Source organism: Pygoscelis adeliae, unplaced genomic scaffold (genome assembly GCF_000699105.1).
Source record: "Pygoscelis adeliae isolate BGI_AS28 unplaced genomic scaffold, ASM69910v1 Scaffold141, whole genome shotgun sequence".
In the NCBI taxonomy this organism is placed as follows: domain Eukaryota; kingdom Metazoa; phylum Chordata; class Aves; order Sphenisciformes; family Spheniscidae; genus Pygoscelis; species Pygoscelis adeliae.
In genome coordinates, this window is record NW_008824231.1 from 5,902,367 (window position 1) to 5,918,870 (window position 16,504).

At 39.4% G+C, this 16,504-nt stretch overlaps 1 protein-coding gene across 2 annotated transcripts in view; it reads right to left on the reverse strand.

Moving 5' to 3' along the window:
• Positions 1–776: 776 nt before the first annotated feature.
• The window catches only part of TRPC6 (transient receptor potential cation channel, subfamily C, member 6), a 39,870-nt gene continuing 24,142 nt past the window's right edge, over positions 777–16,504 (reverse strand). Inside the window, exons 7-13 of one of the 2 annotated variants that reach the window (XM_009334863.1) lie at positions 13,732–13,927; positions 11,858–12,073; positions 9,368–9,409; positions 9,085–9,105; positions 4,437–4,520; positions 2,472–2,547; positions 777–928 (exon numbers count right to left, since the gene is read on the reverse strand). In XM_009334863.1, coding sequence (XP_009333138.1) covers positions 777–928; positions 2,472–2,547; positions 4,437–4,520; positions 9,085–9,105; positions 9,368–9,409; positions 11,858–12,073; positions 13,732–13,927 — 787 coding nt within the window. The remainder of the gene's footprint in view (positions 929–2,471; positions 2,548–4,436; positions 4,521–9,084; positions 9,106–9,367; positions 9,410–11,857; positions 12,074–13,731; positions 13,928–16,504) is intronic. The other variant, XM_009334862.1, reaches the window with a different exon arrangement.

The following is a 16,504-nucleotide window of genomic DNA, read 5'->3' on the forward strand; positions in this document are numbered from 1 at the left end:
CAAGACATAAAAGCTGGAGAACTTGGGAATTCTGAAACAGATTAGAATTTCAAGGATTAATTATTTTGGATTAAAGAAGTTTTCTTCAGGCCTCAGCAATAGCTTTTCAATAAACTTGGTGAAAAATATTTCTTTCTGAATGCACTAACTCCCATTGGAACCTAGGTATCTTTCAGGCTAGTCCAGTGGTGACAGGGATAAGTAGGGAAAAGATATGAGTATTCCGATATCTACCTCTTCAAGGAAACGTTCAAATAAATTACTTTAATATCCTGCACATTTTTAAGAAAGGCAGTTAGTTTTTTGGGTTTTTTGCTAGTTGGGAATGCCTGAAAAATTAAATAGCTTTTGATATAAATATGTAAAAACCTGGAATTTTCCTCTTTTGCTTCATCAAAATATATGTAAGAATGTCTACAAAAGGAAATTTGCAAAAATAACCAGTTAACGTAGGAAAAGTTTAGATTTATGCTTTTAATCTTTCATGACTGGGCTTATAAAGATTCCACTGGAATTCTAAAAGAGGTAAATTGAATATTAAAATTATCCTAAATTAACTCTTCTTCAGCAGGTAAAGAATAAATAAGTATCTTTACTCAAGTGGTATCTCCTCCCTACTGTAGACCCAGAGGATTTGCCACTGTGGTTTTTTAATAAAGAATTGGAATGATTTAATTTCTGAATCTGTTGTAGAAATGTGAGCTAGACTTGAGAAAAACAGAAATATGGCTTTAAGTGAATTATTAACGTTCTGTTGCATTTCTTAAACATTTAGGTTATCTCTTGCTTTCTTCTTCCTTAGAGTCAATTGACAGTTTTTCCCCAAGTTTCCTTATGAGTTCTGCCAGATCTTCGGAATTTTGAGATTTTTCCTCAAGGAGTTCATACCGGAGACTTGAGATGTCCTGTTTGATTTCCTTCAGTTCACCTGTAACAGACATTAGAAGATCACACTATTAAGAAACAAAGGAAAAAACAGCATATCCTCACAGTTATCATGGGTTTTGTCTGGATTTCTTTGTTGAAACAGAAAAAGCGGATGTTCTGCTGCCCATTGGTGGACAGTGGCTTAGGAATAGGAATATGAAGATGCAGTTCAGGAATCAAACAAATTTGAAGGCAAAAGTGTGAGAGATCACATCGATTCACAAAACTCAAATGATCCGTTAGATGGAAGCTGCTGTTCTGCTGCAAGAGAGAGCATAGAATCATAGCATGGAATCGTTTATGTTGGAAAAGACCTTTAAGATCATCGAGTCCAACTGTAAACCTAACACTGCCAAGTCCACCACTAAACCATGTCCCTAAGCACCACATCCACACGTCTTTTAAATGCCTCCGGGGATGGCGATTCAACCACTTCCCTGGGCAGCCTGTTCCAATGTTTAACTACTCTTTCAGTGAAGAAATTCTTCCTAATATCCAATCTAAACCTCCCCTGGCACAACTTGAGGCCATTTGCTCTTGTCCTATTGCTTGTTACTTGGGAGAAGAGGCCGACACCCACCTCGCTACAACCTCCTTTCAGGTAGCTGTAGAGACCAATAAGGTCTCCCCTGAGCCTCCTTTTCTCCAGGCTAAACAACCCCAGTTCCCTCAGCCGATCCTCATAAGACTTGTGCTCCAGACCCTTCACCAGCTTCGTTGCCCTTCTCTGGACATGCTCCAGCACCTCAATGTCTTTCTTGTAGTGACGGGCCCAAAAGTGAACATGGTATTCGAGGTGTGGCTTCACCACCACCAAGTACAAAGGGATGATCACTTCCCTGGTCCTGCTGGCCACACTATTTCTGATACAAGCCAGGATGCTGTTGGCTTTCTTGGCCACCTGGGCACACTGCTGGCGCATATTCAGCTGGCTGTCGACCAACACCCCTAGGTCCTTTTCTGCAGATCATGCAGATCAGGGGTGCCCGAGTCCTCCTGGCCAGCCACAAGGCCTCTCAGTGTCCAAAAGAGAACAGTCCTCTCCTTTTCCTGCTGCACTAAGTGTCTTTCCAGCATCGGGGGGTGCAAACAGACGACAACATTTCTGTGAAGTGCATTCACTAGCTGTTTCCAGCTAATAAATCACACCAAAAAAAGGCTGAAGTGTGTGTATCCCCATATATGAATCCCCAATGAGAACACATATCCACACAAGGAAGAATTCATACAGGAGTGCCCCAAACCAGCTGCTGCATTAAATGCAGCCTCACCACGGGAAATGCATGGGCATTACTAGAAGTAGCAACAATTTTCACAAGAAGTTGTCAGATCAGTGATAGTTTCTGATGGGAGAGCAGAGACAGAAAGTCACACCTCTTCCTTAACTTCAATTTCATGTTAATTTTACATCTTGCACTTGTAAACATGTCAAGTGGATTAAGTATTTTGGAAACATTTTTTTCAAGTGGCATATGTAAGCACTTTAATTACTTTGTTTTGATTCTCTGATTAGAGAGAAACATACAATTCATCAACATACTCACCTTCATTGACTTCATCACTTTCCTTATCTATCTGAGCTTTCAGTACATATCTTTTAATGAGACGCTTCATTATTTTCTGCAGAGAAGATAAAAAGAAAAAAAGAGTTTTCTTAGTTGGACTTCCTAGTATTGCTGACATTTCAAAATATGAGCTGTTACCTTCAGATATTTCAGTGTAGGACTTACTAGGTTAAAGGAATATAATGTAAAAATCTCTGCTTTCATCTACAGTAGATATTTAAACTTTATGATTCTGCACATATATGTACATGAAAGTTAGAAAACTAAACACATCTTATGAATGTTATCATTCACAAAGCTTAACCTACTACTGGAGTCTATGAGAATAATTAATACAGTTGCAGCTTTGATCTCCATGTAGGTGAAACCATCTAGTCTTTATTACTACCAGAAGATGATAATGACCCTGATTAGCAGTGCTAATTGCTAAACCCTTTTGCCATCAGTTTATTTTAATCTATTTTCTATTATATTTGATGTTATCTTTTCCCGATGTAAGGCTTAGAGAAAATGGGACCCACAATTCTGAGAGTCATTTAAGCATCTCAGCTGGGACTCATCTAACCAAATACAGATATTTTCTAATGTAAATATACATATCTGTGGCAGTCACCTTTAATTTCCTCTATGGATAGAAAAAGCAAACCTGAGAGCACAGTTCATCTCAGACAACTAAAATTGGTCAAATAAATCATAGCATTAGAATGACAACTCTCTCTGCTAACAATAAGGGGAACCTAGGCCAGCAAATTTATATGTAAATTTTACCTTTCCAGGAAAAATGGATTCCACCCCTGATTCTCCCATTAGTTCAAATTACTTGAATAAGAACAAGGTATCTAACTACCTTTGAGGATCTGTCTTTCTATCTTTGGGTTTAATATTTTTACATGGTGTAATCCACGACAACACAAAACTTTTTGGTTTTCACTACAAGATATAAAATATACATAGGTTTATGTGTCTGCTTTTGTCTCCACAGTAATAGACCTGACCAGAGGTGGTTGTGAGGTGAATCATCCCAGATTAATGGTTCCAGATCATCACTACAGTCATGCTTGCAAGGTCAGCATCTGTACTGTTTATTCTAATAATCCAAGAATGTTTCAAATACAAAGCCACACATCCTCACGTTTATGGGATAAATTTGTAATCTTAATATTTATCACTGCATCGTAATGAAATTGGCTGTGAAAAAGTCAGGGAGTTTCTGGAATAGACTTGTGCAGACGCTGCATAATATAAGAGTGGAGCAGAGCTCAAGGGGAAAAACTTTTTTCTGTCTTATGGTTAAAAAAGGTATACTTGTTTTCTATATGCTTTTGCATTCAGATAGTCTTGTTCTATTGCCCAGGCAGCTCTTGCTTCTTCCTTTCCACCTACTTTGTAGTATTACAGGAAGGAAAGGAGCAGCCTCTGGACCAGAATAGCTGAGCTTTATGTGGGCTGTGCTGGGTCTTTTTATACTTAACTGCACAAAAGCTCATTGCAGTTGTTTAGGAGGCAAAGAATAAACAGACTGTATTGATAAGCATAAAGGCTGAAAGATATTTGCAGTGCTTGAGGTATTAGTATACAGAGGTGTGGCACAATAAGCTGAGCTACTTCAGCAGATGGAATGGGAAGATTTTGGGTTTCTGTTTGGTTTTCTCAATTCACACTGTGCGGTTGAGGACTCAACCTGTCTCTAAAATTAAAAACATTTTTCAAGCGCTTTAAAATATTGCACCATAAGGGTAGCATTTAAGAAACAAAGAGGAGAGAAAAACACCCTCAGATTGTACTGCAAATACCTAAATCATTGCATTTATTTCTGGTATATACAAGGTCTGTGGATTTATTTTTGATTCATGTTGTTTAACATAAATTCAAAACTGTCCTGATGCTGTCAGTCTGCCAGTTCTACTACTTCCTGATTTTGTTTAAAAATAAACTGTTTTTTACCTGGTATTGCCTTGGAGGATTGTTTAAACTGTTTAAGTGGATTTCATCTGAGCTTCTTATACTTGATTGCTTCCTTTGACCAAGCTGAAATGGAAACATTATTTATAGTACAAAGTAAATAGAAGAACAATATGGTTAAATTACCTCATGCATATGTCGTATGACAGAACATTAACTGTTAAGTTCAATTTGGGGAGTACTAAATTACTGTGGTAAAGTCCTCATACCTGTGCAGAATTTCATCACAAGAGCTGAAACAAGCCCTTTCAGACTGTGATGTAGGAAAGTGAGAACTGGAAGGTTTTCTCCCTTTACTCTGCCTCTCACCTGCTCCTAACATGCCCAAGGGATCAGAGGAGAGCAGCCACCTCCCCGCGGGGTTTCCCTTGCTCCTCAGGTGCACAGGAGGGGGATCCATGTCAGGAAGAAGGCAGCACTGGTGTGGCACAGCTTTGTAGGCAATGGATGAGGGAAAGTCAGGGCAGAGTTGTAGGAGAAGCCAAGGAAGAAGGAGAGGTGGCAGCATTACCCCTTTCCTTTCTTTCACAGCACTTGCCCATAACCAATGTGACCTCCACTACCACAAAATACACGGGGAGTTTGCTTCTCCCCTCACTTGCACTAATGGCTGAATGTAATCAGTTGTGCAGTTCATGCCAGGGACCACAAAATTATCAGCTGACATTTTTGAGTAGCATCTTCTTTACTACACGTGCTGAAAGGAAAGGGCATCACTCCCCAATAAAACACCAAGGATGCAATTTGCAGGCTTCATTACTGATTTACATCTTTGTGAAGCATTAAAGCGTCACAAAATAGTGAACTGAGATTCAAGCTGAATGACTAGGCTGCAGTAAGAGTGAATAACAACTGTCAAAACGAAATGAATGATATTACTTTAAATTGATAATGGGGCGAGTTCAATGAGTAGTAGTACAAGAAATAAAAATAAAGAGAAATATAAATCATGGTTGATCTGGATGAGGAATAAGTGGGATTGTCACTAAAAAGTCAGTTCTCTGTAATTATACATGGTCCAATAAAATGTTTACTGTTTTAAAGCACGGAGCTATCATTGCAGTGTCTCAGATCCTGTGGGATCGTGTTGTACTTCCAGTGAGGTTCTCCACATTGGTTATCTCTGTGTCTTAATGCATGGAGCACCTACAGATAAGCAACCTGGGGCACTTTGAAGCCTGGTAAATAATATGTGGGAGACGCTGCAATATAGTTTGGTGGGGAGGAAAGCAGGTGAGGGTTAGATGCTTATGCAGCTGTGCAGGCATGACACACATCAAGAGAGTCCACAACACAATGCCTGATGTTAATGAAGGCTAAAGCCTTCATGTAGCCATTTCTCCTGCAACTGAAAGCATTATAACCTCTTGAGGTAAAACATGAACTTCCCAGGGTTGTACTTTGATAATAAATGGAAGTAGGAATATGGAATATGTGATAAATATTCACCAGATGTCAATTAGAAAATGATAAAAACATCTCAGCAGACAGCTTTACTGGGGCTTCGTTCTAACACACGTACTAACACAAAGGCTAAAATAAAAAACCTGGGAATTGTATAGGTGTAAAAAGGCTAAATGAGGCATCAGATTCAGTTGTTTAACCAGCAATGAGGACATCAATTAAAAGTCTCAATTCTCCCAGCTGCTGCAGAGCTTGCTCCTTAAAAGTCTTCTAGTTTTCTAGAATTCCAAATAACTTTATATTCACTTTAACAGTAAAGCAAACAAGTCTTCATGAATCTGCAAACAGGGAATAGTTTAAATACTTTTAGATTGTGTTTAGCATTTCATAGAGTCATAGAATGGTTTGGGTTGGAAGGGGCCTTTAAAGGTCATGTAGTCCAACCCTCCTGCCATGGGCAGGGACATCTTTCACTAGATCAGGTTTGTACTTTGATATTTTTTCCTGAAGACTACACTTATTGGTAAAATATATTAATTTGCAATTACTATGAAGTTAACACTGAATTTGAAATTTCTTTTTGTTCTTTAGAAAGATTCACAATATCTATATACACCTACTCTAAAAATATTATATATCTATTCAGACTATGTTTATCTGACTAAGCAAAAATAATGATAGAAGATATATAGTAGTATATAAATAGATATATAAATAATTAATATTTATCTCTAACATATTAACATGAATTTGGATGGAAATTGAATTAAAGGTGTATAAAAAGGGCAAGTTATTGTTGCTTTTTCTTGCTTGAATAAAGCTACCTTACATGTTTTGAGTGTATATTAGAAAACGTAAGTTTATCTAAACATTTTAACTTAAACTATATATCTGATTTATTATAAAAAATAGTGGCTAGTGAGTTTACACGACTGTGTAATCACTATGTCTTTCAGAATTTTAGAACTAATACTACTCTCTTGGGCCTCACCTTTACTACTAGATTAAAAGAGAAAAACAATCTTCCTGCTTTTTCAGCTCCTGGTTTCCTAACGCACAGTTTTTGGAAATAATGTAGTAGAATAAGAGGAAGCATACTCTTCCTCTGCAGTGGCAGGGGAAAGTTGCCCTGGCCAAAGCTGCTCTAGGGCGTGAGCTTGGGCTCCAGCTGTGTGTCTGGTGTCTCAGCCCTTCTGGATCTCTGACTTTTTCTGCAGCTGTGATACCATTCATGATCCTGTTACTTATCAGTTCACACATAATCTACAAATGCATTCAATTTTATGATGTATTTTTTAATATTTATTATGTATTTTAAATGTAATCTCTCATGCCAGTTAACAGTTTCAAATTTGTTACATTGGTTCACTTCAAAAGTTAATCCAATGCTTAACTAAAACTTGATTTTCACTTGAAGTAGCAAAATCGGTAATAGGTGGTGAAATGAGGTGAGACACTGCAAACTTGTAAAACCAGACACACTGTAACATCTTTACCTTAACTTTGACCCTTCAGTACTCTGCATTTTTTGAACCGAATAATGTACTTTTAATTAACTACAGAGTGCACCTTGAAAGTTGGCAAGTAAATCAGAAGTGTGTAACTTCATTAAGTCTGCTTATGTGTAACAGTAACAGGACAGATCACCTATTGTACATTGCTGAATGACCACTTGGTGGCAGAGATTGCCCAGATTTCATTATAACTTCATTTTTAGACAAAATTTTTAAACTCTCTTTAAGCTGCACGCCTATGGCTTTTTCCTCTCCCAAAAATTACTACTAGAGTAAACTCAGCCTGACATATTAATAACTGAACTAGAATTCATATTTTTAAGTTAATATCTATTGAACATCTACACAAGAGTAACTGGAGGGGGAAAAAAATGTAATTTAAATAAAGCAATGATATAAACCCTAACAAAAATAAGTCTCCTCCAGGACAGTCGTGTGAAAGAAGAAATGCAGCATACATGGACCATTGCTCTTAGAAAACACCTTCTTTAAACGTGCTTCTCATTTCATCGTTCTTTAGTATTACTTAAAATTCAATGCAATCAGAATAGTAATGTAACTACTGTAGCTGTTTTGTGTAGCACTTTGTTAACGTCTTAAATCCCAGTTTTCAGAAGCAGTTGACAACTTGGAATGCCAGTAAATTGTACGTGCTTGGACCAGAAGGGAGGGTTTCCAGAAAATGACTCAGTTTGCGCTCCCAGAACCAGAGGTCACTTGTGAAAATTTCAGAAACACTGTTTTATACTAGGAAAGTAAAAGTTAACATATTTTTTATTGTTTGAGTGAGGGTTTAAGGCTATTGCAATAATTAGTTGTTCCGTATTTCTATTCTGAAGGGCCATGTTTTACAAAAAAGGCTTAAATAGGTCATCTGCCACTATCGTTTTTTAACTCAGGAAGATGAACAAGTTCTGTGACTCTTAAACCATAAACTTTCTCATTCACAAGGCAATTTTTCAATTTAGAATAAAACTCAAAGTAGATTTCTTTAAAACTCTCCTTTTTCTTCATTTTTTTTCTCCCCTTTTTTGGTTTGAGGTTCTTGTTCACTTGACGTTTAAAACACCAATTCTAGCCTGAAACAGAAGAAATCTGTGGGTTTTAATCAACAGCCTGAAAGAAAACATCTTCACAGCCTTTATTATTATATGTAGATATGTCTCAAGAAATTAGTTTCTGGTGTGCTACACTTCAAACATAGCTATGTAAATCACTCGCCATTTAGCATTGCTGGCATCTGGCTTTGTTTTCTGCCAACGGTAATCAGGGCAGAGCCAGCTCTAAGGGAAGATTTCCCCCCCTTCCCATCTTAATTCTTGTCTTTACACCCATCCTGGTGCTGCTGCTGCTTTTGCACTGAGAAGATGCGGGCTCTGCAGGAGAAAGACCCACAGGCTGGGTCTGAATCATTACACTCAAGCGTGTGTTAACATTTCTGAGCACTGCAATGCAATGTCTTCTACCAGTAAACTTTTAGTGTCCTCCCAAGTAGGACTTACACCGGAGCAACTGGCTCTCTCCCTGGGCACAGTTTGGCAACTGGAATGGTCTGGGGACAATAGCTTGCAGCAACCCTACTTTGGGAGGAAAACTACTTGAATAGGGGCAAGCCATTCCTGAATTGGCCTCAGTGCCCAGATAAGCTCCCTGTCACATTTAATTTACTAGCACAGACACAGCCACCAAGTCTTGGGTCTGGTCTTGCCAACTCTTTTCTTATCTTTGCACAGCTCATTGTGTTTATAGTAGCTCCTTGCACAAGTAGCTCCTTGCTCAGCAGTCACAGCAGCACCAACCTGCTCAGCACAGGATGATGCTGTCAAAATCCAAAAGCCCCCGAGAATGCCTTTGAGCACACACGAGACATCTGAAGTTAATAACAATCTTGACTTTGGTGACAGTGTTTGTAATATCTGTGTTCGTTTCTATAAACTATTATGAATTTAACCAGAGGCAGAGGCACGTCAGAGGCACAGTATTCTTCCCTATAGCTCCATTTTTTCCTTCATTTTTTCCTAGGATTGCAATCAGTTTCTTTTCTCTTTTACTCTTCAACTGATAACTGTGATGGAAAAAGTGCGTGTCACATTGGTGACAGAGAGCTGACAGATGCACGTAAATTCTTTACTGGCCCCCAGTCTAATGACTAATGACTCTTGATTACAGACTCAAGAACTCCTAACCTTGAACAGGCCTCTGCTCAGACTACCGCCTATTTTAACGAAGATCCTGACACGTTAAAATTTCCATAAATGACACATTTGTTTCTGCCACCATGACAAACCTGTAATTTCTTTTTTTCTGTGAATGTTACCATATGCTCACCCTTCTACTCACTATGTCTGATCAGTTGTCTTGCAAAGCTCTTCTTCCCTAACGTGTTACAATAGTGCTAGTCTTTACACTTCCAGTACCACCTAACACCATGTGCTATGCCCGTGTTCTCCTAAGGCAATTAATTTGATTTATACCAAGACACTGCAAGAAAAACAGACCAACTATAAACTCTTTACATAAGCCCTTGAGATACAGCAGGGAATCAACTCAAGCGCTTTTTACTGTACTTGTCATGTAAATAAAACAGATAACAGAATGTTTTCCAATAAAAGCAGGATGCATTCTCGGTGGAAGTAGAGACAGGCTACAAAGGGGGAATTTAGAAACTCTGCCCAGGCATGTGAGGGTGGTGGGAGGAAAGCCAAAGGTCACCTTAAGCTGACATTTGCAAGGGCAGTAAAAAGAGCTTCCTCCTACTGCTACAATAGTATAAGGCTGAACAAGGAAAATGTGGGCCTGTTGCTCAGTGGGGCAGGGGATTTAGTGACAATGGACTCAGGTAAGGCTGAGGGACTTGATGACTTCTTTGCCTCAGGCTTCACCAATAGTCTCTCAGGCCTCTGTGCTTAGTGAAGGGATTCGAGGAGAAGGACAACGACCAGCTGTGGAGGAGGGTCAAGTCAGGGGTTACTTGAGAGAACTTGACCCGGGCAAGTCCATTCGACCCAATGGGCTGCATCCACAGGTGCTGAGAGATCACATGAAGTCCTTGCAAATATGCTATCATCTTTGAAAGATCATGGAGATTGGGAGAGGTCCCCAACGGCTGGAGAAAGACAAATGTCAAACCCATATTCAAAAAAGGCCAAAAATGATGATCTGGGCAACCACAGGCCACTAAAGCTCACTTTGGTAACTCACAAAATAATGGATTGAGTCCTCTTGGAGCACATTTTTGAGCACACGGAAGAGCAGATGGTCACTGGGAAAAGTGAGTGTGGGTTTATGAAGAGTAGAATCTGTCTGACAATCCAGATGGCCTTCTCAGATAAAATGACTGGATTTGCAGATGAGGGGAGAGCTGAAGATGTCATCTACCTTGACTTTAGCACAGGTTTTAACACTGTATCCTAGAATATCCTTGTACCTACATTAGGATGTTACTGTCTAGATGGGTGGACAACTAGACAGGCAAAATCCTGGCTGGATGGTTGTGCTCAGAGGGTATTGGCCTGGGACTTGCCCTTTTAAACATCTTTATCGATGACCAGGTGTCAGAGGTGTTGGAGTCCACTCCTGTCAAGTTTGCAGACAAAGCCAAATTTGGGGAAGGGGCAGCATATAGGCTTGAGGACAGGGATGGCATCCAGGAGGATGGGGCTGACAGGAACCCTGTGAATTTCAATAAGGACAAATGGGAAGGAATAACTCTTTCAACAACACAGGCTATGGATTGGCTGGCTGGGGAGCAGCTCTGCAGAAAAGGACCTGGGGGACTTGGGGGACAATGAGAAGGATGTTAAAAAACTGCAAGTTCAGCAGAGGGTCACCGAGGTGTTTGGGGCTGGAGCACTTGCCCTGTGAAGAGACAGTGGGGAATCTGGGCTTGTTCAGCCTGAAGCAGAGATGGCTTCAGGCATACCTAACAGGAGCCCCCAGTGTGTACGGGGAGGTCACTGAGGAGAAGGAGCTGGGCTCTTCACAGTGCTGCAGGACAGGAGGATGAGAGACAATGGACTAAGTCAAACAAGAGGTAGAAGAAGCAACTTTTTCCCCATGAGGGACAGTCAGGCGGTGGCACATGCTGCCCAGAGAGGTTGTGAAGTCTCCATCCTTGGAGGATCTCAAGTCCTGACTGGATGAAGCCCTGAGCAACCTGGCCTGACCTCAGAGTTGACCCTGCTGTGAGCAGGAGGTTGGACCAGAGACCTCCTGAAGTCCCTCCTGGCCTGAATTATTCTCTGATTCTGTGACAAGAAACAGGAAGAACTGTAAATTTACAATGGTATTTTTGGACTTTACTGATTACTTTACAGATGTAGACAAATATTTATATTAAAAAACAAAGCAAGAATTTCAGCCTGTACATAGTGACTGACTTCAGTATGGACTAAGTATGTTGGGAAATTAATCAGAAAACCAGTTCAACAAGAAAAATGATGTTAAAATTGTTTTTATCTTTTAAAATTAGCAGGCAGTATACACACTATCAATTACCTTGTTCATCTCTGCATCTTCATGAAAGCTTTTCTTTTGGCACAGAAATGGTTTAGAAATCCATTTTTTGATTCTGAGTAGGAGATACAGCAAAGATTTTGGGCTTGGCACTAAGTTGAAGGGTACTGGAAGAGTTCTCCCTTCTTCAAAGTAAGAAAACCAAAGTTTAGCCCTTGCAAATTTCCATTCTACATCAGCATCATCCTGTAAAACAGAAACGGCTGTTAATACCACCTTGACTATTAAAGATGCTCTAGCTAAACTTCATGTGTGTTTTGAATGTAATTGGCTGAAGTTAATCTCAAACAGATAAGAACTTGTTTATAATCTGTGAAAACCAAATTACAATGAATGGAACTGTTCTTATTAATCCATTTAAAATAATGCAATTACAGAAGAACAAAGTGGATTTGATTTAAACATTGGTTACTCCAGAGCGAGTGGTAATAGTCTGCAACACAGGATCACAAAGACAGACCTCTTTGTTTGGTGCTCTTTGTAAACACACTGATAAGAACGAAAGCTCTGACTTAAAAGCACACAATACAGTGCCCAATTTAGAGCTTCATGGCAACACTCAAATTAATCTATTAGGGCTTGACTGGGCAGTCACTTGTTTGGAACACTCTCATGCTCAGTAAATAAAATGGAAAAAACCTATGTTAACATAACAGAAATGTAAATCTCTCAATGAGACTACCAGCTCTCATTTCTTATCTTATTGATCTCTTCTGTAGCAATGAATCTATTATCTTTTTTGTGAAGAAGACATAGTATCAGAATTTTAAATGAAAATTTTACTCTATTACTTTAAACATGAAGTTAAAAAAGATTAGGTGATTCTTACCCAAGATTCCTTCCACTTGCTGGAATATAAGATTAAATCAGGTATGTTATCATCACCATGGTTTATGTTTAACGTTTACGATAGCCAAAACACTCACTTTATTCCTCCCTGTAAAGTTCAAGAGGGTTTTTTGCAGGAAGGACTGACATCATGTTCAAGGACATGACTCAATATTGCTGTAGCTGTTTTTAGAAGCTGTTTGTATCCAGTCACCATATTTTTTGATAATAGCCTGTTTTTTATTGCTCTGAACCTGATAGTTTGTTCTGTGGCCTCCTGAGTCAGAAGAATCTGAACCTCCCTAGAAAATGTGTGTTGCTCTTGCTCAAGCTGGACAACACTACAGCCCCAAACCAGAGCTCAGAACCTGGGACCACAGCAGTGTCAAACAACCTGAGCCTGCTGCTTTATGGCAAGGGTGTTACCTAGGAAAGGCTGGGATGGCTCCTGGAGATCTGCTTCCTTTTTTTCTAAACAATGATAATGATTTAGCCCTTTGTTTTCCATGGCCTGCAAAAGTTCATGCTGATTTTCAGTAGCCCTGCTGATTACTTTGTCAAGTAAAGTTTTGTTCACTGCAGAGGACTAGAGCAACGGTTGTTTAAATAAAAGAAGAAAACAGCATGTGATAGACTTGCTTGCAAGGTCAAGGCATAGCAACGAGAACATCCTTGCAGCAAGAGGGATGCTACTCAAATAATAACTACAAATGAGGCAAATGAAAGATTCACAACGTCACGCAATGTAGTTCCCTCTTCAGGAACATAACACAGTTCAACAGCAGTTTCTTAGTCTAGTCTAATTCTTACTATTGCAAGCACATGCAGCTGGATAATTTCCAGGTATTTTATAATAAAAACACACAGTGGAATTAATATTTTCTCCTAATATATTCCAAAAGCCTATGTGTTATTTTTCTTAAATAAGATGTCAACAAGGAAGATTTTCCAGGAGATTTAGACAATTAGCTATAACAGTAAATGTGGTGATATTTCATCATAAACAGAATTTTTACCTCAATTTCCTGGAATGAACTGTTGATCATTGCGATAAGCATGTTCAGTAAGACAATGACCATGGTAACATTATAGACTCCATAAAGGACATAACCAATATTTTCAATAAATTTGTGTTTATAATTGATGACAACTGATTTAACTTCTGAGAGTCCAAATATAGCCCAGAACAATGTCTTGAAACTTTCTTCAACACTAAAAGGAGAAATTGAACACATGCATATGTTACTGAAGAAAAGCTGTATATTCTTGTTGTATAAATTGCCAGTTACCATTTTTATACAGTGTACAAATCTTTCCATTATCGTAATGTAGAACTCTACCATAGTGATATTATGCAGAACAAGTAGACTATCTAATTTCATAGGTATAGGCTGTTTCATAATATAAGATTCCTAATATTTAGGACTGACAATAAAACCATCTGATTCAGTTTAGGAATTATATATACATCCTCAAAAGAATATCACAATGATTCACTTGTTAACTACTTCAATTTACATGCTACATGCTTGCCAGTAATGTGAATGTAAATAACAAAAATAATTAACCTGTAAATACTTTATTTTAATTGCACCATTAGTTCACTTAGTATGAATTATTTCACCATTAATATGACTAACATTCTGAAACTGTGAAGAAGACAGGATGTCTGACTGCCAATCAGCATTTTTCAAAAAAATGAGTCTCACAGACCGTAATCCTCCAGTTGAGTTTTCACTATTCCACAAACCCAGGGTAAAGATAATAAGCCATGGTGTGGGGATACCGATTTTTTTTCAGGTTAGTTCAATTAAATCCATGTATTTCCTCTTAATCCGTTTTTACATATATATATATATAAACATAAGTCCAAACCTCTGAGGTATCTTTTCCTATCTATCTCCACCTGTTTGAAGACATATTTTCTCTTGCTTTGATGAAGAGATCTCAGTTCCCCATATCCAAAAATGCAGTAGCATTGCCAAGCACATTTTGGATTTTATTGGGTTATTGTTAAGAAAAAAAAAGTTAAAAGACACTTGTAATTTTTAGTTGTGAATTTACTTGTCTGCTTATAATATTTTATCAGTATTTCATCTGTGAGTTGTAGTTTTAGGTAGTTTATCTATTGTGTGATCTAATAATAATAAAAAAGTAGTAACAATTTTTTCCCTCATGGCCAAGTTTCCTTCCTGGCTGAATATACTTCATAACAGCTATAGGCTGAATATCATGACAGCCAGAAATTAAATGGGCAAGGGCTGCAGAGCATGGAAAAGAATGAGTTTCCATTCAAGAGATTTATCTTAAAATCACAGCTAGAAATGAGAGGCATGACAAATGTAAACCAAGTAACTCCTGACAGACAGAGTAAATTCAAAATTTCTCTTCTTGGTGGGAGAAGAAAAAAAGAACAGCCAAGGAAATAGAGTAAAAAAAAAAAAGGTAATGTATTTTCTCCTCTCAAGATGTAATAGGTTATTGCCATTGGAAACTATGGAGAGCCAGAGCTTAAAATAGGGCTTAGATTTTTTTTGACTGGTAAGAATATACAGAGTTGTCTGGATTAAATGACAAGTATTTTATAATGCGTATCACACTGTAGTGATTAGCCTGCTTCAATTACAGATGACAGCAGCAGTTGATGGAGGAACCAGCCTTGCTCCCACATGCTGCAGGGAGCCCCTACACTGTGCTCTGAAGTGCCAGTGCTGACTGCCCTTGCAGGCAGGATGCTGTCCTGCAGGCCCAGGGTCTGACCCAGCCTATGTCCCGAAATCCCTGAACAACAGATTGCACTGACAGGTCATCTGACAGTGCTGTGTAAATGGTCTGAGGTACTTCTGAGCCCAACTAGCCTCCCCAGCCTAATGCAGCCCAGGAGGCTGCTGGGCTGCTTTGCTACAAGGACACATCGCTGGCTCACGGTCAACCTGGTGTCCATCAGGACCCCCAGGTCCTTTTCTGGCAAGCTGCTTTCCAGCCGGTCAGCCCCAGCCTGTCCTGGTGCCTGAGGTTATTCCTCCCCACAGGCAGTACATGGCATTTCCCTGTGTTGAACTTCACAAGGTCTCTGTCAGCCCATTTCTCCAGCCTGTCAAGGTCCTTCTGAGTGGCATCACAACCAGCTGGCCTATCAGTCACTCTTGTTCATCCATACAGGCCTCCTGACACTTTTGCTTGATTTCCTGCCCATTGAGATGGACCAATCTTGAGTGCTGAAAAGGCAATTCTTGAAAATCAACCAGCTTCCCTGGAATGCCCTTCTCTTCAGGGCCTTATCCCATGAGATTCGTCCCTGAACAGACCAAAGTCTGCTCTCCTGAAGTCCAGGGTTGTGGTCCTGTTATTTGCCTTGTTCTCTCTTCTCAGGAACCGGAACTCCGCCATCTCATGGTCAGCCAAGGCTGTTCCCAACCTTCACATATCCAAGCAGTTTTTCCTTGTTTGTAAAAGTCACAATGCTCCTTTCCGCATCAGCTCCTCAATCACTTATGTCAGGAATTTATGGTCAATGCCCTCCAGAAACCTCCCAGATTGCTTGTGCCCTGCTGTGTTGTCCCTCCAGCAGATATCAGGGTGGTTAAAAATCCCCATAAGGACCAGGGCCTGCAAGTGTGAGGCTTCTTCCAGTTGTCTGAAGAACGCCTCATCTATTTAGTCTTCCTGATCAGGCATTCTGTAGCAGACATCCACTACAACATCACCCGTGTTGGTCTGCCCTCTAATCCTGACCTATAAGCTCTTGCTGGGTCATCATCTATCCCTTGGAAGAGGTAAAGGCATTCC